We start from the raw sequence: 27,549 nt of genomic DNA on the forward strand, positions 1-27,549 counted from the left end.
CAAAAATTAACCATTTTGCCGTACAGTAACAATGTTACATTCAGTCGGAAGCTCAGAACAGGCACAGGGTTCAGAGCGGTTGCTTGTCCTCCGAGTTCGCCTTGACGACGGTTGTCAGGGAGGGTGAAACCGGTCTATATGTGGAGGTACCGCCATCTGCTGGCCAAGATCAACCTTCATTTCCCAGCCCGCCCCATTTTTCAACTGGCCGGTTTTACACCTGGCCTTCGCGGAACAAGGTTTATCCCCCTGACGTACAAAGTTAATTTGCCTTACCCCTTTACTAGCTGCTAATGAATTGACTTCTCTTCTTTTATCCTCTATTGCCGCTGCCACACATTTCAATACCTGGTTATGACGCAACGTATACCGCCCCTGGGTGAGACTTACCTTGCATCCTGATAGGATATGGTGGAGACTGCCCACACACGAGCAAAGTATGCATTTATCATCCTCACCAAACCATTGACTTAAATTCTTGGGAGATGGGAGCACATCATATGTAGCACCTAACATAAATCTGATCTTACCAGCTTCCATGCCCCATATATCTTTCCATTTAATCCGTCTTTTTCCACCCCTTCCCAGTTCACCCACTGCCCTTGTTTTGCCTGCGACACTGCCTTAGTACATCTTACAGCCTCCTTCTGTCTATGCATTTCCTCCACTCCCATTTTCCTCTTTTCTCCTGCAGAAGCCTTACTCCACAAGGGTTTACTTGCACCCACCCCTAGACCCCCCCGCCCGTGCTGCACATGGCCCATTATATCTCTATGCTTCAATGCTGATTGAGCTTGCTTAACTGCCTGCTCTGGGTTCCACTTCCTCCCTGCATTAACTGTGGGTGCAACTTTCCTCACCACTGGGTCCTTGGACTGAGTAAGAGTCAATTCCAATTTAGCCTTAGCACACTTAAATTCCTCTGTCAGACTAGATATTGGCAACTCTACAATACCCTTCCCATACAAGGCTACACTGCTTAAGCAGCGTGGGACTCCGAGCCATTTTCTGACAAAGGAGTTGATCATTTTTTCCAACCTCTCTACCTTTGACAGAGGAACTTCATAAACTGTCAATGGCCACATTAGCCGAGGCAACAAACCAAACTGCAAACACCACAGCTTGAGCTTACCTGGCAGCCCCGACTTGTCAATTTTTGCAATACCTTGCCTAGTGACCTGTCTCAAGTCTTCAACCTGTGATTTATCACTAAGGCTTGCATCATACCACCTTCCCAGACTCTTCACTGGTTTCTCCAGAACTATGGGAATCACCTCCTTATTTATAGCAAACTTCTTATCTGTTACCTTCCCTTTAATAATTGAGAGACTCCTAGACTTACTTGGTTTAACCTTCATTCTGGCCCATTGCAGATTACTATTTAACTTACCCAGCAACCTGTTGGTGCATGGAACGGTTGTCGTCAAGGTTGTCATGTCATCCATGAAAGCCCGAATCGGGGGGAGGCGTGGCCCTCCCTGCAACTTCTCCCCGCCCACTACCCATTTTGAGGCCCTAATGATGACCTCCATTGCCATTGTAAAAGCAAGTGGGGAGATGGTACATCCGGCCATGATTCCTATCTCAAGTTGTTGCCAACCTGTGGTGTAATCAGCTGTAGTAAAACATAATTGAATATCCAGAAAGTATGCTTTTACTAGGCTTTTAATGCTACCTGGGATTCTGAAATAATCAAAGGCCTCCCACAACAGACAATGCGGCACAGACCCAAAAGCATTAGCCAAATCCAAGAACACAACGTGCAGGTCTCTCTTCTCACGCTTTGCTAATTTAATTTGGTGCCAAATCATGCTGGTATGCTCTAAGCACCCGGAGAAGCCAGGAATTCCAGCTTTTTGCACCGTGGTATCAATTAGTTTATTCCTTTCAAGGTAATTTGTCAGTCTCCGTGTCACCACACTGAAGAAAACCTTCCCTTCAACATTCAGTAGACTAATTGGCCTAAATTGATTAATCTCCACTGCGTCCTTTTCTTTGGGAATAAATATTCCCCCAGCCCTCCGCCAAGCCTTGGGAATACTTTGCTTTTTCCAAACTATCTTCATTAATTGCCATAAAAATCTTAAAACATCTGGTGCACTCTTATACAACCGGTAGGGCACTCCATTAGGTCCCGGGGCTGAAGAGGCCCTTGCACGTTTTATTACTTCTTGCACCTCTTTCCACCATGGTGGACTATCGTCGCATTGGCTACTTAATTCACCAATAGGTGGGATATCAGCAGGAAGTACCATCTCCCTGAACCTCTCCCTATCTTTGTGCACTCCCTCTAAATACTCCTCAAGCTTCTGCTTAGGTTCCAAAAGACTACCACTCTTCTGCATTACGAATAAAGACTTAACAAACTTAAATGGGTCTTTATAGAATGCTAGTCGGGCTCGTGATTTCTTCTTCCTATTTTTCCTAATATTTTCAGCTCTTCTTAGCACTACTAACCGCTTCCTTCTCATCATCTGTAGCTTTTGTAGTTTTGTCTCAATAGTCCCAAATCTTTCCTTACCATAGCTATAAATAATGTCTCCCATTTTCTCTAATTTGCTTTCAGCCGTCCCCTTGAGCTGACCCAGGATACTGACCAAATCACTATTAACATCTTCCCACATTCTACATTCTGCTGCGCCTGGCCATCTAACCCCAGGCCTATGACCATTAAACTTCTCCCTCCTTGGCTGACTGGCCTCTCTCTCTGCCTCAGTGCTAGAACTTACCTCAACAACAGGGGTACTGATGTCCTGCGAACTGTGGGTTTCTTCCTGTCGCTGAACTTCAACCGACTGACTTGATGCACTTCTTAAGAAATAGCTATCAATGCGGGGACCCTGTGTTCCCTCTACCAAGCACTTCTTTTTCCCTTGATGAATTTTCAGGCCCTTTAGACTTGTAACCTTCTGCCAACCACACACACACATCTGCAGCTTTTTCTCAGTTTTCTCTGAACTAGTGGCTTCCACAAACATGTTTTCCTTACTCGTAATCAAATTCTGTACTCTGCAGAGAGTAGTGCGCTCAGCTGAACGTACTATAAGAACTCAACTCCCTGCTCTACAAGATATCTATTCCAGAAGAGTACTCCTAAGAGCCCAAAAGATTCTGAAGGACTCTTCTCATCCTAACAATGGATTATTCCTACCGCTGAAATCAAGAAGACGCCTATGTAGTCACAAAGCCAGAACTGAGAGACTCAGGCCATCCGAACTCTGAACTCACACTATACTGACTTTGCACACATTCACTCCTCAGCTCTCTCAAACATTTCCCAACTCTGAACTCACACTATACTGACTTTGCACTCATTCACTCCTCAGCACTCATGACCCCCCCCCCCCCCACACACACACACCTACAAGACTTTTAGCACTTTTACATCCCTCACCCTATGCTACAGACCTTTTATTTATTTTCTTATTTCATCACACGTCAAAACACACACACACACACACATATCTGACTTTCCCCAACTTTTGCACATCTCCATAGAACTTTTTATTTATTATTTTTGATTTCTCCTCCATCTACCCATGTCCTTGATTGCCTAGCCCCCCCTCTCCCAATACACAGCACATTGTCTCATGAGGAAGCTTCTCCAACACACATATTGCACACTGCCCTCTCCCCACATGCACAGCACACTATCCCATCTCCCCTGTCATCCCCCCAACACACACACCAAGACCCCTGACAGTTGGGTTAGCCCCTTGAGCCGTGGATCTGCCCAAGGTTTCTTCCTTGTTAAGGGAGTTTTTCCTTGGCCCTGTTGCTCTTGGGTGCTCCCTGTTGCTCTTGGGTGCTCCTTGTTGGTGCCCCCAATCCCAATCCTCCCCCACCTTTCTTATGCAGCCCTTGCCACTTAATCTACTAAACCCCTCTTCTACTGCACTTTTTACCCCCCCCCCCCATTAATGCACAAATAGGCTGACACCAGACATAATTTCACTGCATTTCTTACTTCCAGTAACTATATGCATGTGACAATAAACTTCCTTCCACACCTGACTGTCATATGCATTTGTCATTGTTTACAGACCTTACTATTGACCCTAGGCAGATGGGTCAGGCCCTTGAGTCGTGGATCTGCTCGAGGTTTCTTCCTATATGTATCTCCAATTCTAGGGAGTTTTTCCTCGCCCCTGTTACCCATGGGTCTTCTCTAAGTTTAATAGTTATATATAGTTACAGTAAGTGCGCCAGTTTTATTTTTTATGTGTTTAATGCGTTTCGCCTGGAGTCATCACACTGACTGACCTGCGCTTCTGACTTCGGTGGACTCCAGCGAAAGTTTGGCCGAATTAGACCACTGCCAGCTGCAACATTTACTGGATTACAGATGAGGCAATACTCACAGAGTGAACTTTACTGCCTTTGGGGAAACTTTGAGCCTCCTGCAGAGCTCCTATACCAACGTGACATCCTCCGGCGTCCAAAGTATATCCAGGGAGGATCCCGTTGTGACAAAATATACATCAAAAAGGACAACAAGGCGATTCCTTCTCTCTGGTCTGTTAACCGCTGTAAAGTGAAGCCTGATTGACGAGTTGATCACCGTGTACTTGCCTTTCTGCCCAGGTCAAATGTGCACTTCAACCGAGTAAAAGTTGGACTTTACAACATCAGATCTATCTCCAACAAAGCTCCTTTGTTACGACCATACAATTATTTGCATGGCTAGGCCGATGCCCGAGGCACCACAACGAAACACTGTGTTGGTAGCATTGGCTAACTAGCGCCAGATTTTTGAGTGCAGGGGACAAGCCGAGGTGAGCTATGAGACATACGTACACTCGGTATCATGTTTCAACACACTTTAGGTCAATATCACACCGGAATTCTCCTTTAATGCAATGTCTCCTAACATTATTTTGGTGGGTGATTTTAATTTACACTTGGATAATTAACAATTATATATATATTGTTGGACAGCAAAACAATTTGTAAATCTTACAGATTTTTGTATGGATAATATGAGTTTTTTGCGAGAGTTATACTGTTAGTAAGTGTCTAAAGAGGTATGGTTATGCTAGCTTTGTGTCTAGGCTGAAGTGCTACAATTCAACAAAAATACCTGACACTGAGCAGGGCCTAAATATCAGTGCGGGTAAAGCGCATAATTAAAGTTCTGCAACTCTAGCCCATCATAATGCGAACCGACAGGATAGGAAAACAAAAGTTTAGCGATCAGGAAATGTAAGGAATTTTTCGAACACAGAAGGATTACATAGAGTGGCCATGAGACACGAGGGAACATATATGTGTTCTCCATTTGAGGAACGTAATCAATTGTGCACAGACTGCTACAAACACGGAGCGCACATAGTAGGACTACTTTCTAGAGTGCGCATTCATTATGTGAAAGATGCTTCATATAAAAAAACAGCAATCAGACATTATCAAATTTATCATGACGTGTTGTCGGATTTCTACTCCGATTCTGGCTCAAACATGTAGGCTACAGAAAAAAGTGTATGGGCTCCATGGGTCTTTCGCTCCAGTAAACCAGCACTGGAGCATAAAGTTACACTTCCGATTGGAGATTCAGGTAGAAGCTGGAGCCTGCGCGAGTAGTCATTGGCTACAAGGCAATTAATTCATTCTGACATACCAAAGTTGCATAACTTCTATGTAAACATCAGAGAACAAAATACTCCTTTCATTCATTGTATAAGCCCTTAAATAAATGATGTGTTTTACACTTTAAAAAGGCTACCTTTTACCAGATATAAGTAGTAGTACTTCATTGACAAATGGTATCATGTTTTACACTTTAGACTCCATTTCTGCAGTTACACATGTTTGTAACTCATGAAGAAATGGTCATGAATTTGAATAATTTCTGAACAAGTTAATGATAGTTTTCGTGTTTCAATTACAAAATTCAATTTGATATACGTATTTTAAATACATGTATTAGAAATACTGCCCATCCCTGGCATCATGGTAAAAAGATGAAAATGACTTGATTTTAGTTCCAATTCATTTTACATTCATAACTCCATGTAGGACGTTTCTGTACATAAATGTAAGCACTGTGGCAGTAGTAATGCAATATTTCGGAAATGTAGGCTACTCTTGTACTCTTGATACTCAAGTACTTTTAAAAACAAGTACTTCAGTACTTTTACTTGTTACCAACTGACTGTTGTACTTTTACTTGTACTTGAGTAAAATTTAGCAAAGGGTATCTGTACTTTTACTCAAGTAATGAAGCTGTGTACTCTGTCCGCCTCTGTTAATAGGGCCATTTGGGCGTTTGGGCATGTCCCCCTATGCCTATGCACCCCTAAGGACTTTTTCAAGGCTTTTTCAGGGTCAAAAGAGTACCTACCCCGAGGTAGGTACTTTTGTTGGTCACGTAAAAGTCCTTAATGCTGATTGGATATGATTAAAGGCGGGTCGTGACGTGAGTAGAACTCAACCGTCATGCTATCAAATCTCCTAACCCCATACACACCGTCCTGCACTCTATGCTCTACAGATGCCCATCTCCTATCCATCTTGTTGGTAAGTCCGGTTTTATCTTTAATTTTAAGTTGTTGATATTGAAGGAATTGTTCTCTCCCAACCCCATATTTTTGTGTGAGTATGTTAAATGACATGAAATGGTGGTTCTCAAATAGGTGGTGATGATGTGCAATTCCTTTTTGTGCCCATGTGGAGAAATAAAAAGGTTTGTTGGTCTGCAAGTGGGATATTTGTACATTGGTTTTGTTCCAATTCCAGCCATGGGTAATTGTGCTTGGGTACTAGGTACTGTAATTAATTTGCCAGGTAGAAGTGATCGATGTTTGGTGCCTCAAGCCCCCCATGTGTTTTTTTTATTTTGTAGTGTTGAGAGTGATATTCTGGAGTTTTGTTTTTCCAATAAAATTGTGTTGTTAATAAATTGAGAGTTTTGAACCATTTGTCTGTAGGAGTGACGGGGATCATAGAAAAAAGGTAGTTAATCTGGGGTAGGGTTTTCATTTTGACTGCAGCTATTCTTCCGATGAGTGAGAGTGGGTGTTTAGACCAGCGTTTGTCTTTCCTGAGGAGGGGAGTGTAGTTGAGGGTGAAAAGCTCTGACAGCCTTGGGGAAATCTGAATCCCTAGGTACTTGATGTTGCCTGTGTGAAAGTGGAGGGAAGTGTCCTGAGATCCAAATCCCATGCATCCCATCAATAATTCTTCTTTCCTCTTGTTCCTTCAAAGCACCCAATGAACCCAGTCACACCCATTTCTGTCATCGACATTTTCCATTCAAAAAACTCAAAAGTGAAACTAATCTCCTAGATTGTTTATCTGATTCCTACTAAATTTGGTACATGACCAAGCCTAACAGGTTGGCTTTTCCAAATTTTTGATTCGTCGCTTTGTTTCAAAGTTAAGTCTTTGTCAACTTGATGGTGATGGTTATCCCATGACTTACAGTACCCTCCAGAATTATTGCCACCTCTGCTAAAGTTGACTAAAAACCTGTATCATACATAATCTGTTGGTGATTTATTGTAATATCACAATGAAAAAAAAATAGGAAAAATCCAACCTTGAAGGGAAGCAAATTTATTCTGAGAAAAAGCTAAATATCATAAAGAAATAAATATTTTTAACAAAATCACGTCACTCACAATTATTGGCACTCCTGCTTGTCATACCTTCTTAAGCCTCCCTTTGCCAATAAAACAGCTTGTAATATTCTTCTATGACACCCCATAAAGTTGGAGAATACAAAGCAAGGGATTTAAGGTCGTTCGTCTTTACCAAATCTCCCCAGATCATCCAGATTCCTAGGTCCACACTTGTGCATTCTCCTCTTTGACTCACCCCACTGTTTTTCTATGGAGTTTAGATCAGGGGACTGAGATGGCAATAGCCGAAGCTTGATTTTGTGTTCACTAAACCATATTTGTTTTGATCTGGACGTTTGCTTTGGTTCATTGACCTGATGAATGATCCAATCATGACCAACTTTTTATATCTTGGCAGAGATTGACAGTATTTCCTTTGAAAAGGTTTTTCTTGTTGTTCATGATACCATGCACCGCAATTAGGTTCCTAAGGCCTTTGGGAATAAAAACAGCCCCACAATAGCACAGCCCCTCCACCATAATTCTCATTAGGTATGGGGTTCTTTTCAATATAGTCGTTCTTCTATGTACGCCAAACACACCTAAAGTATTTCTAGTAGTGCTGTCAGTTAAACGCGTTATTAACAGCGTTAACGTAAACCTAATTTAACGGCGTCAATTTTTTATTGCGAGATTAACGTTCTTTTTGGTGTAACAAACTTTGTAGTTTTTTCACAAGCTGTTGCAACAACTAGTAACATTACAACAACTACAACACCACACTTGATCTAGCTAGACCGTGCTGCATGTACATTTAGGGGAAAAGGAGCTGTTTGGATAATGGAAACCTATGCTGCATAGAAGTGGGGAGCGAAAAGGGGTTATACTAACTAAATCTTGAAACAAATGTGAATAAAAGGCACAAAATAAGGTTGGTGTAAGAGTTATCTGTGTGGTTATGGGATTAATGTGACCATTATGTTCCTATTGTGTCACGAATGTAGGCACAGTCAAACTGCCTGTGGCTGACTATAACTAAGTTCGGCAAGCTTAACTTTACATGTCATAACATCAACTAAACATAAGTCACACATTCATTCTATCACTTGTAATATGAACGTAGCCTTTTTCCTACAACTAGGTGAGATAATTGGGTATGCCTGTTATACTGAAGTTCCACAGTTAGCTAGCTAGCAAGCTAACCGTTTTACATGGGATATGGTAAGTGTAGCTAGTAACGTTTCGACATGAGTAAGTTACATACACATTATTCTTTATAACTGCCGTGTTAGTAAAATTATTGAATGGCCTGTACATTAATAACTAGATGTAATGTCAAGGTGTGCTTAGGCTATCTGTCTTTCCCATTAGAATCAATGATATATGTATGTTAACTTGTTTTCCGCTAAAATGGGGCGTGATGCAGATTAAATGTAGCCTATCTTTATGATGATGCGCCTTTAGTAGGCTACGTTAAGGCATGCTGCACACACTTGTTTGGGCTTACGAGCCGGCCAAAGAGTAGATTCGTACAATAAACACCAATGCAGTTCTGAACTCATGGTGTTTTAAATTGCTGTGGACACCGATGCCGACATGAGTGCGATGCACTCTGCTTTCGACATTCATTTACTGTACATTAGATTCCATTCTTTTCAATACAACTCTGCACACCAGCATCACACTTTGCCGCCGTGTAAATCACGATTCAGTTATATTTGGTCGACGCCGCTCCATAAAATCCATTGTTCATCCAGTGTTTGCGTGTTAAAAACTTTGGCACTGATGTGTGTGGCAAGTGACAGTGCACCATAGACTGTAAATGGCAGTGCACTCATGTCGAAAAGTTCCTTATTTTCAACTGAACTCAAAGATAATGAATATAGTATTTTATGTTTGTTATGCCCTTTATTAGCTATATTTCTGAAGAATATATTGTGTTGCCTCAGGTCTGCTGCACATCTTTTGAAATTGTATTTGAAATAATCAAATAAACCTACGTCTTAAAGTTAAGTTAATGAAGTAACTTGCTTTGCTTTCATTTGAATCGATTTCAATTGAATTGCTTTATATCAGGGGTTCTCAAACTTTTTCAAGCTGGGCCCCCCCTAAGTGGATCAGCTGAACTTGGAGCCCCCCCCCCCCATTTATTCATTTGGCAGACACGTTTATCCAAAGTGACTTACAGCAATATATTATATATATAATATTAATATGGCAATCATAGCTACTAGGCTAGGCTGTTATTATTATTATTGTTATTATTATTATTAGGCCATATAGGTTATATTATTACTATTATTATATTGTTATTATTGTTATTATTATTTATTATAGTTATAATATTAGTAGGCTATAGTATGCTATTAGCTAATTAGGGCCCGAGCACCGACGGTGCGCGAGGCCGGGACGGTGCGAAGCCCTATTGTTTTTGAAAGGATTATTATTATTATTAGGGCCCGAGCACCGAAGGGCGCAAGGCCCTATTGTTTTTGTAAGGATTATTATTATTAGGGCCCGAGCACCGAAGGGCGCAAGGCCCTATTGTTTTTGTAAGGATTATTATTATTATTATTATTATTATTGAGTATTATTATTGTTATTCTACTTTTTTGCTTTCCTGTTTTTGAGGTGGTTAACATGGTCGAAAACTCTTGAAATTTGGCACACACGTCAGGTGTCACACATCGCAGTTAGGTACAAGAGCTTGACCCCGGGCGTGGCCCAGGGACTCGCTAGCGCCCCCTTATTTGACTGATCCCGTGGTTGGCAAATATTTTGAGGTGGTTAACATAATCGAAAAGTCTTGAAATTTGGCACACACATCTAGTGATGCAGTGAATAGACAGGGATAAAAGCTTGGCACTGGGCGTTGCCCAGCAACTCCATAGCGCCCCCTTATGTCACTGTGACTTGTGGTTGGCATATAGTTTTAGATACACACACCAAATTTGGTAGGTGTATGTAACTCCCAAAAACAAACAACTTTTGTATTAACATGCCATTAGCCACGCCCACAGGAAGTGAGGTAATTGAGATTTTGTGCGTTGTGGACATGATCAATTTTAACGTACTCCTCCTAGACGGTTGATCCAATTCATGTCAAAGTTGGTATACATGACGCCGAGATGTTCCTGATGATAAATTGTGAAGCGTTTTTTTGATATGTTGTAATTTGACAAAATGGCGAAATTATTAATTTTAATACCCTTCCACATAAACAATAAATGTGTCATAATTAACCATGCATGGCTTGAAATGTTTTAAATTTCACAGGTCATGGAAGACCATGTTAATGATAATATTCACATGCCCATAATGCATGTTTGGCATAGCGCCACCAACTGGCAACAGAAAGAATGACAATTATACTGATGTCATATGATCAATTTGAACATACTCCTCCTAGACGGTTTGTCAGATTCATTTGAAATTTGGCAAACATTATGCCAAGATGTCGCTGATGTTAAATTGTGAAGGTATTTTTGAATGTTGTAATATATTTGATATGATTTTAATATCTCACCACATAAACAGGAAATGTGTCATAAATCACAGTGCATTGAATGAATGGTCTGAAACTTCTCAGATTAATAGATATCATGATTATGATGATATCCAGACACCAAATGGGCTTGCCTGGCATAGCGCCACCACCTGGCCAAGCAGGAAATGTGCCAGAAATGGAAAATGCCTTAAGTGATTGATCTGAAACTTTATAAAATATTGGATATCATTATTGTGATGATATTCACACATATAATTCACATGCCTAGCATAGCGCCACCATCTGGCCAAACAGGAAATATGCCATAAATGCTTTATGCTTTCAATGAATGGTCTGAAACTTCTTAGGTTAATAGATATTATAATTATGATGATATCCAGACACCAAATGGGCTTGCCTGGCATAGCGCCACCACCTGGCCAAGCAGGAAATGTGCCAGAAATGGAAAATGCCTTAAGTGATTGATCTGAAACTTTATAAAATATTGGATATCATTATTGTGATGATATTCACATGCGTAATTCACAGGCCTAGCATAGCGCCACCTTCTGGCCAAGCAGGAAATGTGCCAGAAATGCTCTATGCTTTGAATAAATGCTCTGAATCTTCTCAGGTTAATAGATATTATGATTATGATGATATCCAGACACCCAATGGGCCTGCCTGGCATAGCACCACCACCTCGTCAAGCAGGAAATGTGCCAGAAATGGACAATGCCTTAAGTGATTGATCTGAAAGTGTACAAACATTTTGGATATCATTATTGTGATGATATTCACATGTGTAATTTCAATGCCTAACATAGCGCCACCATCTGGCCAACCAAAAAGTGTATCAGAAATGTTCTTTGCTTAAAATGAATGGTCTGAAATTTCTCAGGTTAATATATATTATGATTATGATGACACCCAATGGGCCTGCCTTGCATTACGCCCCCACCTGGCCAAGCGAGTAAATGTGGCAGAAAATAAAATACAAAAGCAAATAGCCCACGCATCAAATATGTACATTTCACACACGCACCACGTCGGGGCTTTGTTGGATTCCGACATGTCACGGGTTGCGGCCCGCAGGTGCTCGGGCCCGCCATTGCCGCTTGCGGCTATATTTATTATTATTATTATTATTATTATTATTATTTATTATTGTTATTCTACTTTTTTGCTTTCCTGTTTTTGAGGTGGTTAACATGGTCGAAAACTCTTGAAATTTGGCACACACGTCAGGTGTAACACATCGCAGTTAGGTACAAGAGCTTGACCCCGGGCGTGGCCCAGGGCCTCGCTAGCGCCCCCTTAGGTGACTGATCCCGTGGTTGGCAAATATTTTGAGGTGGTTAACATAATCGAAAAGTCTTGAAATTTGGCACACACATCTAGTGATACAGTGAATAGACAGGGATAAAAGCTTGGCACTGGGCGTTGCCCAGCAACTCCATAGCGCCCCCTTATGTCACTGTGACTTGTGGTTGGCATATAGTTTTAGATACACACACCAAATTTGGTGGGTGTATGTAACTCCCAAAAACAAACAACTTTTGTATTAACATGCCATTAGCCACGCCCACAGGAAGTGAGGTAATTGCGATTTTGTGCGTTGTGGACATGATCAATTTTTACGTACTCCTCCTAGACGGTTGATCCGATTCATGTCAAAGTTGGTATACATGATGCCGAGATGTTCCTGATGATAAATTGTGAAGCGTTTTTTTGATATGTTGTAATTTGACGAAATGGCAAAATTATTAATTTTAATACCCTTCCACATAAACAATAAATGTGTCATAATTCACCATGCATGGCTTGAAATGTTTTAAATTTCACAGGTCATGGAATACCATGTTAATGATAATATTCACATGCCCATAATGCATGTTTGGCATAGCGCCACCAACTGGCAACAGAAAGAATGACAATTACACTGACTTCAGATGATCCATTTTAACATACTCCTCCTAGACGGTTTGTCAGATTCATTTGAAATTTGGCAAACATTATGCCAAGATGTCGCTAATGTTAAATTGTGAAGGGATTTTTGAATGTTGTAACATATTTGATATGATTTTAATATCTCACCACATAAACAGGAAATGTGTCACAAATCACAGTGCATTGAATGAATGGTCTGAAACTTCTCAGGTTAATAGATATCGTGATTATGATGATATCCAGACACCCAATGGGCCTGCCTGGCATAGCGCCACCACCTGGCCAAGCAGGAAATGTGCCAGAAATGGAAAATGCCTTAAGTGATTGATCTGAAACTTTATAAAATATTGGATATCATTATTGTGATGATATTCACATGTGTAATTCACAGGCCTAGCATAGCGCCACCCTCTGGCCAAGCAGGAAATGTGCCAGAAATGCTCTATGCTTTGAATAAATGCTCTGAAACTTCTCAGGTTAATAGATATTATGATTATGATGATATCCAGACACCCAATGGGCCTGCCTGGCATAGCGCCACCACCTGGTCAAGCAGGAAATGTGCCAGAAATGGACAATGCCTTAAGTGATTGATCTGAAAGTGTACAAACATTTTGGATATCATTATTGTGATGATATTCACATGTGTAATTTCAATGCCTAACATAGCGCCACCATCTGGCCAACCAAAAAGTGTATCAGAAATGTTCTTTGCTTAAAATGAATGGTCTGAAATTTCTCAGGTTAATATATATTATGATTATGATGACACCCAATGGGCCTGCCTTGCATTACGCCCCCACCTGGCCAAGCGAGTAAATGTGGCAGAAAATAAAATACAAAAGCAAATAGCCCACGCATCAAATATATACATTTCACACACGCACCACGTCGGTGCTTTGTTGGATTCCGACATGTCACGGGTTGCGGCCCGCAGGTGCTCGGGCCCGCCATTGCCGCTTGCGGCTATATTTATTATTATTATTATTATTTGTTCACCTTTTTGCTATTTTTGAGGTGGTTAGCATAGATGAAAAGTCTTGGAATTTGGCACACACATCTGGTATTACAATGGCTACACAGGCATAAAGGCTTGGCCCCGGGCGTGGCCCAGGGACTCAGTAGCGCCCCCTTAGGTGATTGATGCAGTGGTTGGCACATACTTTCAGCTAGACACACCAAATTTGGCAAGTGTGTGTATCTCCCCAAGATGAACAACTTTCGTATGTACAATGCATTAGCCACGCCCAACAGGAAGTGAGGTATTTGGGATTTTGTGAGGACTAAATTGTGATGAATTGTGATGCCAAAAGAGGTGCTTCCCATCGCTGAAAACACATGAAATTTGGCACACACATCAAGAGGTACCGTGAATACACAGGGGAAAAGCCTTGGCACCGGGCGTTGCCCAGGAACTCCATAGCGCCCCCTTATGTCACTGTGACTTGTGGTTGGCATATAGTTTTAGATACACACACCAAATTTGGTGGGTGTATGTAACTCCCAAAAACAATCAACTTTTGTATTAACATGCCATTAGCCACGCCCACAGGAAGTGAGGTAATTGAGATTTTGTGCGTTGTGGACATGATCAATTTTAACATACTCCTCCTAGACGGTTGATCCGATTCATGTCAAAGTTGGTATACATGACGCCGAGATGTTCCTGATTATAAATTGTGAAGCCTTTTTTTGATATGTTGTAATTTGACGAAATGGCGAAATTATTCATTTTAATACCCTTCCACATAAACAATAAATGTGTCATAATTCACCATGCATGGCTTGAAATGTTTTACATTTCACAGGTCTTTGAATACCATGGGAGTGATGATATTCACATGCCCATAATGCATATTTTGCATAGCGCCACCACCTGGCAACAGAAAGAATGGCAATTACACTGATGTCACATGGTCAATTTTAATATACTCCTCCTAGACAATTTGTCAGATTCATGTGAAATTTGGCAAATATGATGCCAAGATGTTGCTGGTGTTAAATTGCGAAGGGATTTTTGATATGTTGTAATATGTCATGATTTTAATATCTCACCCTATAAACAGGAAATGTGTCATAAAGTCACAGTGCATTGAATGAATGGTCTGAAACTTCTCAGGTTAATAGATATTATGATTATGATGATATTCTGACACCCAATGGGCCTGCTTGGCATAGCGCCACCACCTGGCCAAGTAGGAAATGTGCCAGAAATGGACAATGCCTTAAGTGATTGATCTGAAACTTTATAAAATATTGGATATCATTATTGTGATGATATTCACACATATAATTCACATGCCTAGCATAGCGCCACCATCTGGCCAAACAGGAAATATGCCATAAATGCTTTATGCTTTCAATGAATGGTCTGAAACTTCTTAGGTTAATAGATATTATAATTATGATGATATCCAGAGACCCTATGGGCCTGCCTGGCATAGCGCCACCACCTGGTCAAGCAGGAAATGTGCCAGAAATGGACAATGTCTTAAGTGATCGATCTGAAAATTTACAAACATTTTGAATATCTTTATTGTGATGATATACACATGTGTAATTTTCATGCCTAACATAGCGCCACCATCTGGCCAACCAAAAAGTGCATCAGAAATGTTCTTTGCTTAAAATGAATAGTCTGAAATTTCTCAGGTTAATATATATTATGATTATGATGACACCCAATGGGCCTGCCTTGCGTTGCGCCCCCACCTGGCCAAGCGAGTATATGTGCCAGAAAATTAAATACAAAAACAAATAGCACACGCATCAAATATGTACATTTCACACACGCACCGCGTCGGTGCTTTGTTGGATTCCGAAATGTCACGGGTTGCTGACCGGAGGTGCTCGGGCCCGCCATTGCCGCTTGCGGCTATATTTTTATATTATTATTGTTGTCGTTGGCTCCATAGGTTATTATCATCATTATAATAATTATTATTACTAGTACCATCATTATTTTCTGGTTGGCGGTAATTATATTATTAGGTAGTAATGGTAGTAGGCCTAGCTAGGCTATTATTATTAGGCCTATTATCATTATATCATTATTATTATTATTACTAGTATTACTATTATTATTATCATTATTATCATTATTATTATTATTAGCCTCTGTTATAATCTTTGTCAAAACTTTGTTGGTTGTCAATGTGAGACGTGGGCCTGCTTTTCTTTGCAGAAATCTTTAATTCTTGGCTCAATTTTAGATAAACATAGCCTCAGGTCATCCTGAGGACAGGTGGTGAAGAGGTGCTTTAACCCACTGTCACTCTTCAGCTCAATAAGCTGTTCCTGCATTTGCAGCGACAGCTCATTTGCTGTGCAGATAAATGGATCCCGAACCCACAAAAATGAGCGGTAGTCCTCCTTGAAATAGGATGCAAACTGGTTCATCAGCGCAGACAGGTGATCTGCAGCTGATTGTAGGAGAGAGGAGAAATCAGTACCACGTGCATCACTGATGAACTCGGCAAGGCTCGGGAACATTGCAGAGGTGCTTCGCCAGTTCTGATTTCATTTCAGTTAAAAACAATTTGACCTCTTCGCGCAGCTCATACAAGCGCTGTAACACTTTCCCTCTGGAAAGCCAACAGGAGTTGGTCATGGCCCGAGCCCATCTCTTGACAGAGGACACCGAACAATCGTGAGTTCAATGGACAGGACTTGATGAAATTTATGATCTGAACTGCTTGATGGAGGACAGACTCAAAGGGCTTTGGCATTTTTTTTGCCAAAGAGCCTCACGATGGATCATACAGTGAGTCCATCTGGCAAGCGGAGCTACCTGCTTGACACGCGCAGCTAGGCCACTCTCACGCCCGGTCATTGATCGTGCCCCATCGGTGCAAATACCTACACACTTGTCCAGCATCTCTAACAAATGAGTCAAGAACATGAAAAATTGCTTCCCCAGTTGCACGGGTTTGAAGAGGACGACAAAGCAGAACATCCTCTTCAATCCCCTAGCCTCTCACAAACCTTACATAGGTGAGCATCTGAGCCTGCCCAGCAATATCTGTTGACTCATCTAATTGCAATGCATAATATGGACTCAGTTTAATATGGGTTATTAATTGCTCTTTGACATCGCTGGCCAGATCGGAAATTCTCCGTGCTGCTGTATCATTTGACAATGGGATGGCACTCAGTTTGGAGGCAGCGCTTTCACCCAGCATGATTTTACACATGTCTTGTGCCGCAGGCAAAATCAGTGTTTTGGCGATAGTGTGTGGTTTCCCAAGTTTTGCAATTCTTTGGGAAACCACATACGAAGCTTCGAGACACTGACTTGACACAGTGGTGTGTTGGACAATGGTGGCCTTTTGGAGATGGAGGGCATCGCGTTTTCTTTTAAAAAAATCCACTGGTTTGTCTTTTATTTCAGAGTGCTTTGTCTCTTTAATTTGCATGGTTTCATGCTGTCATTAGCTAGCACCTCCGCACAACTAACACACTGTGGACGTGGTTCTAATGTGCCAGTTACAGAAAAAACAAACTGCAAATAACTCTCGTCATATTTGCGGAGCTTAGCCTTTTTAGGAGCTGGTGCATCAGTTGGTTTATCTTTTTTTTGTCGAACGAGGAATTTGTCCATTCTGTTTTGATGAGGTGAATTCAAAATGAATAAAGTTCTAAATATTAAGGTGTGTGTATTGTGTATGTTAATTTAATAAACAAATTACAGAGGCTATTCTGTATATTGTTGTAATGCTAGCTCGAAGACGATGGAATGAATGAATGAATGAATGAATGAATGCAAGCAGACAATCCAGGGACAAGCTTCGTTGAAATGAGTGGATCGGTAAGATATTGGATAAATGTGTGTTGCAATACGGTGTGGTTGAATCCTAAGCGTACGAATAGACAAGTATTAAAGTAAGTACAGTAGGAAGGGAAAAGGTAAGGGTAGGCTACAAGCAGTAAGAAGGGAAAGAAGGCAAGCCAGAAAAATAGGCTAGCCTACTGCAGTTGCAGCGGCAAGAAAGGCACGCTTAGCAGGAAGAGAAAGAGGCAAGTCTATTACATTTGAAAGTAAAATTGAAAACAGAAATATGTCTTTACAAAGACAAAGCAATTTACTAAAATGGAACACTGAGATAGCCTTGAAAAAGTCCAACTTGAAAACTGTCGAAATGAACGTGATCAAAGTAGGCTACCAGGCTACAACTTCATATGTTGCATAGTGGTGTGTTTCCGATGTCTGCACTTTCTTAAGTACGCGTGGTGTCCGCGCCTTAAGGTCATCGTTGACATTTCAAATGAATTGTAGTTTCTAATTGGTTGTCGTGAAACTGAATGTGTTTGTGATTTGTTGGTGCAGCTGTAGCCCACCCCCTTCCGTATTTTTTTTTTTTAGCCCCATGAGCAGCCAGTGACTGGTCCGTGACATGCCCCCCTTGGGGTGTGTTTGCGCCCCCCTGGGGGGCGCCCCCCAGTTTGAGAACCACTGCTTTATATTGTTAACATGGACTCCTGGAAAGTTCAGAAATGCAAAATAATAGAATTTTAATCATGCGATAAAATATGTGATTAATCGTGATTAACTATAGGAATTCAGCGATTAATCGTGATTACAAATTTTAATTGTTTGACAGCACTAATTTCTAGCTAAAGAGTGCAACTTTCATTTCATCTGACAATAGACCACACTTCCAGACAAAGTCACTGTACCATTCGTAACTCCTGCCGTTTACACTGGTAATTAAATTACTGGCATGCCCTCTAAATAATCTATTAGCAGTGAGGTCACTTGGTGACCCCAAGATGATACCTTTTTCTGTAACTTTCAAACAGTGGTTCTTATGGAATTTTTTTGCCTATCTTACCATCCTCCATAATGTGCGTGGGGGCAAGATAACCATGGGTCTTTGTCCAAGCATGTTTGTCACATTTCCAGTTGATTACAACCTGTTAATCATTGTTTTAACTGTAAATATAGGCATTTTCAACAAAGTACCTAGTTTTTATAGACACCCCCTGACTTACAAATGTCAACACGCTTGGTTTTTATTTAGATTTAGTGCATTCTCTTGTCTTTCCAATGTTGAAAAATGACTAGAGGATTTAGCCTGTCACTTTATTTTCATACCTTAGTGAAAAAGAAAGTAATGAACTACTTCTGAAAGTTCAAAGACACTCTGATTAACTTAAATAAGTTGGAATTAGATAGGAAAATGCTTCTGTTAGGTTTTGTATATAAGATTTTTCTAGGGGTGCCAATATTTGTGAGCAACGTATTTTTGTTAAAATATTTATTTCTTTATGAGATTTTCCTTTTTCTCAGAATAAATTTGCTTCCCTTCAAGGATGGATTTTCCCTCATTGTTTTCATTGTGAGATTACAATAAATCACCAATGGATTATTTTTATACCTGTTTTTAGTCAACTTTACCAAAGGTGCCAATAATTCCGGAGTATAAGTATAAGTATATATACTCTTTTGATCCTGTGAGGGAAATTTGGTCTCTGCATTTTATCCCAATCCATGAATTAGTGAAACACACTCAGCACACACAGTGAAGCACACACTAATCCCGGCGCAGTGAGCTGCCTGCAACAACAGCGGCGCTCGGGGAGCAGTGAGGGGTTAGGTGCCTTGCTCAAGGATTTGAGCAAGTCGGGGTTCGAACCGGCAACCCTCCGGTTCAAGTCCGAAGCGCTAACCAGTAGGCCACGGCTGTCCCCCAGAGGGTACTGTAAGTGACCCTTTTGTGCTGCGTTTTGATATACCAATTTATCTAGGCAACAAGAAAACAGGCTGTGTGAAAATATTTGCCTCCACACACATGAGTGGTCAACTTTAAATGCTACAACTCCCCAACAACATGAATCTGTCCTTTACTCAGCTAATCACCTTCAACTATGCTGGTCTTGGCTGAGTATCCAGAAGAAGCCTTCAGGGCACCACTGAAGACAAAGAAGCATGCACCAGTCACTGCAATAATAAAATAATTAAGATGTGATTAAAAACGAATTAAATGCTATTTTTGTGTTCAAATGTTCCTAAAAAGATACAAAACTATATTATGGTAATCAATGTGTTCTCTGTACTATTATATGATACACCAATTAACCTAATGCTTCTAATGGATATAATAATCAAATGGACTCCCAACTGCCAAGTTTCAGAAAAAGTAAACACATTAAATTAAATTTAATTGATTTGCTTGTCTTTACCTTTGTGTGTCTGATGATTAATGCTTATGGCTTGAGTCTGGTAGTTGCCATCATCGTTCTGAATGCACACAAGGTGAGAGTCTGCCTGCTCATTGAAGCAAGCACCCACGGCCAGTACATGTTCATTTGATTTATTCAAGGCTTTCATCAGCTGACAATAGAATGACAAAAAGAAAACGGACAATGAAAGAAATATCTTCTCAAATTCAAACTTGATACCACATGACCTAGGGTCTCTATGATTTGACATTAATAACCGGAGATGTAAAATACTGTTTTCTGTCTCTTTAAATGAAAAGAGTGGCCCACGTCTATCCCAAAAATATGGCACCCTATAAAAATAGCTATAAGCAGCTTTTCTTTTATTTAAATTCATGCTCAACCTGTTTTCAGTATAATGCTGACTAACCTCATTGTAGCGATTCTTTGGAATCTTAATATAGGTCTTCCTTGCCTCCACATCAACAACCAAGCCTGTAACCATGGGCAGTGTGTACTGATAGTTACGGAAATCCTGTAACGTAAACAAATGGATCATTATCAGTTTTTGATTACAATGAAGTTAGAAACACCACATTTAACACTATATTACACTGAGGCACACAAGCAACAAAATCAAACAATGTACAAAAGCAACAAAATCAAACAATGTACACAAAACTCAGACAATGTTTCAAAATCAGTTTCAGAAAAGAGACAAAGTAAAATACATTAGGAGGAGTGAGGCCTACCACTAGCAAGTTCATGATGGTGTGACCAGTCTCACCAAAAACTGGTTTTCTGAACCTCACACTGAACAATGGACAAGGATAAACTAAAACATAAAATTGTAAAAACGTGTTAATAGGAAACTGTTTTATTACAGTATCATTTAACATATAGTTACATATTCACATATATATTTGATACTGAGATTTCATGTAGAATTCCTATTTTGTATTTATTATGACTAAAGTATTTCATCTAAGCCTTTGCTGGGCCTTTAACATGTGAACTTTCAAGCCATTAGAACTCTGACTCACGTTTATATTCTGCACCTAACCGAAGCATTAGACGGATAGGGAAGATTTTGGCCCAAGGTGTCTCCCATTTCTGGATCAAGATTCCAAAGAGGTATGGTGGATTGGGTAAGAGCAGGTCCTGTAAGGTCTGGAAAGTTGGGGTTATGTAGAGGAAACCTCCATGCTCCTTACTCCCTAGGAAGCTCTGTGTGAAGAATGAGTGGCCCAGGTGTCTCAACACATTACCTAATGAGAGAGAGGTAGAAACTCTTATTTAGCAAAGCACTACAGGAAAACAGAAATCAAAACTTCTAATTATGAGCAGATTACAGTATATGACAGGACTACACTCATTCAGAATGTAACCTGATTCGAAGGGAATGTTACCAAGTTATAAAATGTATCATAGGAGGCTGTGACAATGCAATCCACACCACTATTTATTTATTTCATTCATTCACATTTATGTATGGTATTTCTTCCTGTTTTGTTTTAGTTTAATATTACCTAGGTGCACATGGATTGTATTCAGGGCCATAATTGTAATATACTTTGCGGGGGACCACCCAATATTCAACGAGAGAAAGAGAGAGAGAGAGAGAGAAAAAAAACAGAGCCCATGGTGAAAGGGATACTTGTTTACAAAATACTTTTTAAATAATATTTTGGCCACAATATCTTGACTTATTTTCTTATCCATAAGTCATACATTTCTTGTCATAATTAAGTGTGCTTGCTGAAAGCTGAAATTTCTTATTATTATTCCCGTCTCCCTAATTTTTGGCTAGCTCCTGCGCCTAGGCCGTTCCAACTTTAACCGTTCAAACTTTGATGACATCACGGATCCACATTGTTCGTCCGCCATATTGGATTGAACAGAAAGCGAAACTAAATTTTCACAGGTCACAAATTTGGTCCGAACTTCACAGGTCACAAATTTGGTCCGAACTTCACGAGGATTACTGTTAGCGCAGACTTTATATAAAATTCTTCAACAGAAGGCCTCTTATGTAGGCTTGCCCAAAATAAAGGCCTGTGGTTTGCAAGCCTACAGTAACAGACCTGCCACAATGTGCGGTATGATGCTTTTTTACGAGCAAGATGTTTTTGGTGCCCTACCAGGGCTCTACACTAACATTTTTTTCCAGGAGCACTTGTGCGCCCAAGTTAAAAAATGTAGGAGCACAGACAAAAATTTGGGCGCACAGTCAGTTCTGTACTTAACTTACACATAATCTAACATTATACTGCAGCTAACAGTTAAACATGCCAGTGCACCAATTGCGGATATTAAGAATGACTGACAACATTTAGGCTACAGTAAACAGGATTTTAAAGATCAGTTCCTACTTTATTTTCAGTCTATTCTATTTTCCTACATTTTGTTAATGTAAAATAATATAATACATTGCCATATTTTCATTTAGCCTGTATATCAAGTATCCTGCCAAATGTAGGCTAATTTATTTATTTGTGAATCCATCTGTAGCTAATCCAAATATGCCCATGGTGACCTATCTGACTGCATGCATCTTCCACAAAACCCAACATAGGCTAATCAAGGATATATGTTTTATACTTTTAGTTTTTATTTGAAATATCTGCATTGATGGGGGCAGTAGGCAAACGTTAGGCCTACTTTCGTTTTGCACTTACACACACTCAGTGTAAACAAACAAGCATGCGTGGAAGCCTGGAGTTGTCAGTAGCGTTCCACCTTTGAATAAAATGTGAGTATTACGGGTGGCTACTTTTGTGCCGGTTCGCTACAGCTATATTTTGCATATTGCAGCCAATACGTCAACTGGGCTTAAAGGCATGTTAGGTTACCTTTCCTTCTCTCACTGCATTCTCAGAATCTCATCCTGTTCCTCCTATATCCAATGAATTCGGTGGATAGAAGAACTAATTTCTTCAATCTTTGCATCTTGGCTGGCTAGTCTAACTTTCTGCTTTTTCTGCGCGCTCTTGGATTTGATAGAAGCGACTACTCACAACGCGAAACTGCTAACGTTGATGGGAGGTGTAGTTTTTATGCTGCATTCGCGACATGATTCTATGGTTTGCACCAGTAATGTTTCTCGATGTTGCGGTGTATTTTGTAGACAAACATTGACATGGTTAGAAGTCATTCGCACCAGTGTGCCTAAATATTTTTTTGCACTCGCACGGCATCATTTTTACTCGCATGTGCGAGTGAAATGGGCGCACTGTAGAGCCCTGCCTACTCACACTGCATGTTCTTAAATAACAATGATCATCAGTAGGCTAATATTCGACCATTAATTTGTGTAAATGGGCAAGCGTGACCACCTTGATTGGCTCTGAATTGTAACGCGGGCATGATTCCAAAAACCTCCCTTACGATGATGAGTGACAGGTGACAGGTCTCAGAATGCTTGCGCTACACAAGGACGGAAGATGATGAATAACTGGGGCCGTAGGCTATTCACAAAGGCTTTTTATCTTACCACTAGGAGTAGGCTACTCCTAAATCGCACTAAAATATTTGGTAACACTTTATAATAACTACACACAATTCATCATTTATTAAGCCTTTGTTACTTATTAGTTAATGGTTTGTTCATCATTATTCATTTCTTGTTCATACATAATTTATCATCAGTAAAGCATTTGTTCACACAATTATAAATGGTTTGTTCATAGTAAATAAGCCTATCCAAAAAATATGTTTGTAAGTACATGATTTATAATTAATAAGTAATGAAACAACCACTTATAATGAAATCATTTTTTTTATTATAAACCAGTTGCAAACTATTACAAAATGCTTTGTTCATCATTTGCAAAGCATTGTTCCTATGTTAATTCTCATAAATAAAGTATTTGTACACACAGTTATAAATAGTTTGCTCATAGTAAATAAGCCTATATCTAAAATATGTTTATGAATTATTGTTAATACTTAATAAATTCTGCAATAATATTTTGTTGATGAAGTAATATTTCTAGTATTTAACAGTTGTTACATACACATGCACTAATGATTAGTTAGGGTAAGGATACATATTTTATAAACCACTTCCTAATACTATAATTCATGATTAACTCAGGAGTTACAAGTGGTTAGTTAATGATATTTTGTGAGCTTATCGAAAGTGAGGACTTTCTATGCCTTGCAACACATTTTCAAATGAAGTCTTGGTGAGTTAGGAGTCCTCTCGACTTCTTTTAAGCTGTCCCAGACTTAGGAGTGACACGCCCATTCTTTTTACGAGTTGCTCCTAAATTCGCTACTTTTAGCCTTAAAATGCTTTGTGAATACGGCCCCTGAATAAAAAGGCCTAGCCTAAATGAATCAAGAGTAAGGCTAAACAAATAGCCTAGTAGCCTAATGAAACATTTGATGTATCTTTGTAACATTATTAAATTATTCTGTTACTATGCCTACGTTTGCAAAAGAGAACATTTTAATTTGATTCACAATAATGTTACATTTAATTTACATGTTGACAATGATTAGCCTAGTTTTGGTTGTTGTTGGTGGCGTTGTTGCATGTTAGTTATGCCTACAATTCAAAATTGCTTACTCACAATTGGAAGCTCCTGTAGGATTTCAAAACATGGCAAAATGCCGCAGGTTTGTGAATAGGTCTGTGAGTTAGGAGTCCTCTCGACTTCTTTTAAGCTGTCACAGAGGTGGGAAGGTGTGATTTGTTGGGGGCAGGGCCGGATTAACTGGGCACAAATGTCTGATGGCCCCCCTTCCCCCCAGCCAATGTGAATCGGGTGGTCAGTTAACCCTTAGAACCCTAAGCTGTTTTTAGGGCATTTTCACTACCTTTATTCATAAGGATTTATTCTGGTCATTGTAAGTGGCACACACATATATTATATATTGTTTTTTTCAGGAGAGTCTAGGCTATTCAGATCATTTCATGTATTAATACTAGCATTGATTTTATTTTGATTTTTAAAGAATTAAAATATAAAAAGTGTATTATAAAAATTCTTATATTTCGACATGTATCTCACCACAGCAAGCTCACAGCTCTACATGCATTTCATGTGTGTGTAGGGCAGACTGTCCTGAATCTGGCAATATAATTGCCATGTTGGAGGGATACTCTGGGGCTGAGCAATTTACAGAAATATTTGCTGTGTGATTTACGGAAATAAATGCCATTTGTTATTTAGTGATGAAAAATGACCTTTCTGCGCTCCATATCTGTGACACGAACTGATCTGACCTGACTTGACCCGAGGTTGCGTGTTAGCCTGCGTGCCTGTGTGTATGCAGTCATAATAATTCTCAACTTTTTACTGCATTGCCATGAACAAAGTAAAGGCAAAAAAGGTGTTTATTTGTTGAACAAATTGGGATGCAATGTGAGCCTTGAATTGGATGCCATGCAGGAATTTGCTAGGATCTCAAAACCGGAATATGAACATGCTTTGCCATAGAGAAACACATGATAGCATTGGATTATAAACATGCTTTGCCACAAGAACAGACAAAAACGTGGGGTAAGTCCAGCTATATGAACTTATTATTTTGCTGTCACTTCGTCTGTTTTATAACCCAGAAGGATGTACTTGGTATTAAATGATAGCTCTGAGTCTCTTCTTTCATCTGACATGCGTGGCATATCTATGCGATCACGGGTCCGCGAGTAATTCAAACGAGAGTAATGAGTGTGCAGTGTTGGTTTGTGTACATGATGTTATTATTTTGCAGTCACTTCGTCTGGTTTTATAAGCCAGAAGGATCAATAAACATGGTACCAATGGATAGCCCTGTGCTTTCTCGCGAGTAATTCAAACTAGAGTAATGTGTGTGCAGGTGAACGCAGAGAAGTATAGACTGTAAATATGATGCAATTTGATTTAATTTCATGATTTTTTTTAATTTTCATACTTGATCGTACAGACAAGTGTGTAGTCTCGTTGGAAAGCCCCACTTCTCCTCTGTCGTGCAATAAAGGTTTCATCTCGCTGCGATGAACCGTTCCGGAGCAATGTAACAGAGAAGAAAGGGTGTGTTTTTTGACGCACTTTGCGTCAATCGGGTTCTAAGGGTTAATAGGCCTATATTGTGAAGATTTTTCCTGCCATCTAAGGCACGAGCGCATCTGTGAGGTCAAGCCTTACCAAGTAGCTCGTTTGTTTACAACTAACATTCCATTTAATTAAACTGCTTTATAGGCTATGCCGAAATAGTTTTCAACATTTTGAATATTAGTGTCGGGTGAATTGAAATGTTCTCAAAGTAGCCTTATGGCTGAAAGCTGCTTGGGATCCCCCCCGTCAAGCAATATAACCATACAAACGCGCTTCCTGCACTCATTGTTTCAAAAGGAGTAATTTCGGCTTTGTCAGAACTGAAGAGCTGTGGAGCTGAAGAGCGTCAGTCGCTGACATGAACGAAACACAGAACCCGCTTCTCTCACGGCAGTCACTGACAGTAGCCTAGAATAAATGCATGGGGAAAAACACCCCATGACAAAGACATCGTAAAACACTGAAAGTTAATATTTTGTCACTAGCAACATACATCTGTCCTTTGTCAAATGTGTTATGTTCCAAGTAGCCTATGCGTAATTCTGCTTCATAAAGTTGAACAAATACATTTGCTTATTGCTAGTGCTGTCAAACAATTAAATTTTTTAATCACGATTAATCGCTGAATTCCTGTAGTTAATCACGATTAATCACATATTTTATCATATGATTAAAATTCTATTATTTTGCATTTCTGAACTTTCCAGGAGTCCATATTAACAATAAAGCAATTATTGTGTATCTTGATTAGGATTCAAATGAAAGCAAAGCAAGTTACTTTATTAACTGAACTTTAAGACGTAGGTCTATTTGATTATTTCAAATAAAATTTCAAAAGATGTGCAGCAGACCTGAGGCAACACAATATATTCTTCAGAAATATAGCTGATATAAACTGAAATAAATGCTACCGCAGAAGTGCATGCACAAAATGTAGGCCTACCCACATTATAAAGGGCATAACAAACAGAAAATATTATATTCATGCTATATTCATTATCTTTGAGTTCAGTTGAAAACAAGGAACTTTTCAACATGAGTGCATTGCCATTTTATAGGCCTACAGTCTATGGTGCACTGTCACTTGCCACACTCTTCAACGCCAAAATTTTAACAGGCAAACACTGGATGAACAATGGATTTTATAGAGCAGCGTCGACCAAATATAACTGAATCGTGATTTACACGGCGGCAAAGTGCGAATGCTGGTGTGCGGAGTTGTATTAAAAAGAATGGAATCTAATGTAAATGAATGTCGAAAGCAGAGTGCATCGCAAATAGTAGCAGCCAAAGGTGAATGTTGATAACAGAACAAGTGACGGTGAAAAAATCTTTGGCGGCACACAAC

The 27,549-nt window shown here is 39.9% G+C and overlaps 1 protein-coding gene across 5 annotated transcripts in view; it reads right to left on the bottom strand.

Annotated features, from left to right (window-relative positions):
• Nucleotides 1-27,549, bottom strand: part of LOC143133613 (zinc finger FYVE domain-containing protein 9-like) — a 244,690-nt gene that overhangs the window by 38,707 nt on the left and 178,434 nt on the right. For all 5 annotated transcript variants that reach the window (XM_076293365.1, XM_076293364.1, XM_076293361.1 and 2 more), the window contains 5 exons: nucleotides 21,201-21,425; nucleotides 20,910-20,992; nucleotides 20,588-20,692; nucleotides 20,179-20,329; nucleotides 19,856-19,936 (listed from right to left, as the gene is read on the bottom strand). In XM_076293365.1, coding sequence (XP_076149480.1) covers nucleotides 19,856-19,936; nucleotides 20,179-20,329; nucleotides 20,588-20,692; nucleotides 20,910-20,992; nucleotides 21,201-21,425 — 645 coding nt within the window. The remainder of the gene's footprint in view (nucleotides 1-19,855; nucleotides 19,937-20,178; nucleotides 20,330-20,587; nucleotides 20,693-20,909; nucleotides 20,993-21,200; nucleotides 21,426-27,549) is intronic.

The sequence above is a fragment of the Alosa pseudoharengus genome, unplaced genomic scaffold (genome assembly GCF_046254945.1).
Source record: "Alosa pseudoharengus isolate Yale_2024_CS ecotype anadromous, Long Island Sound unplaced genomic scaffold, YU_APseudo_1.1 YU_APseudo_1.1_scf_2, whole genome shotgun sequence".
Lineage (NCBI taxonomy): Eukaryota > Metazoa > Chordata > Actinopteri > Clupeiformes > Clupeidae > Alosa > Alosa pseudoharengus.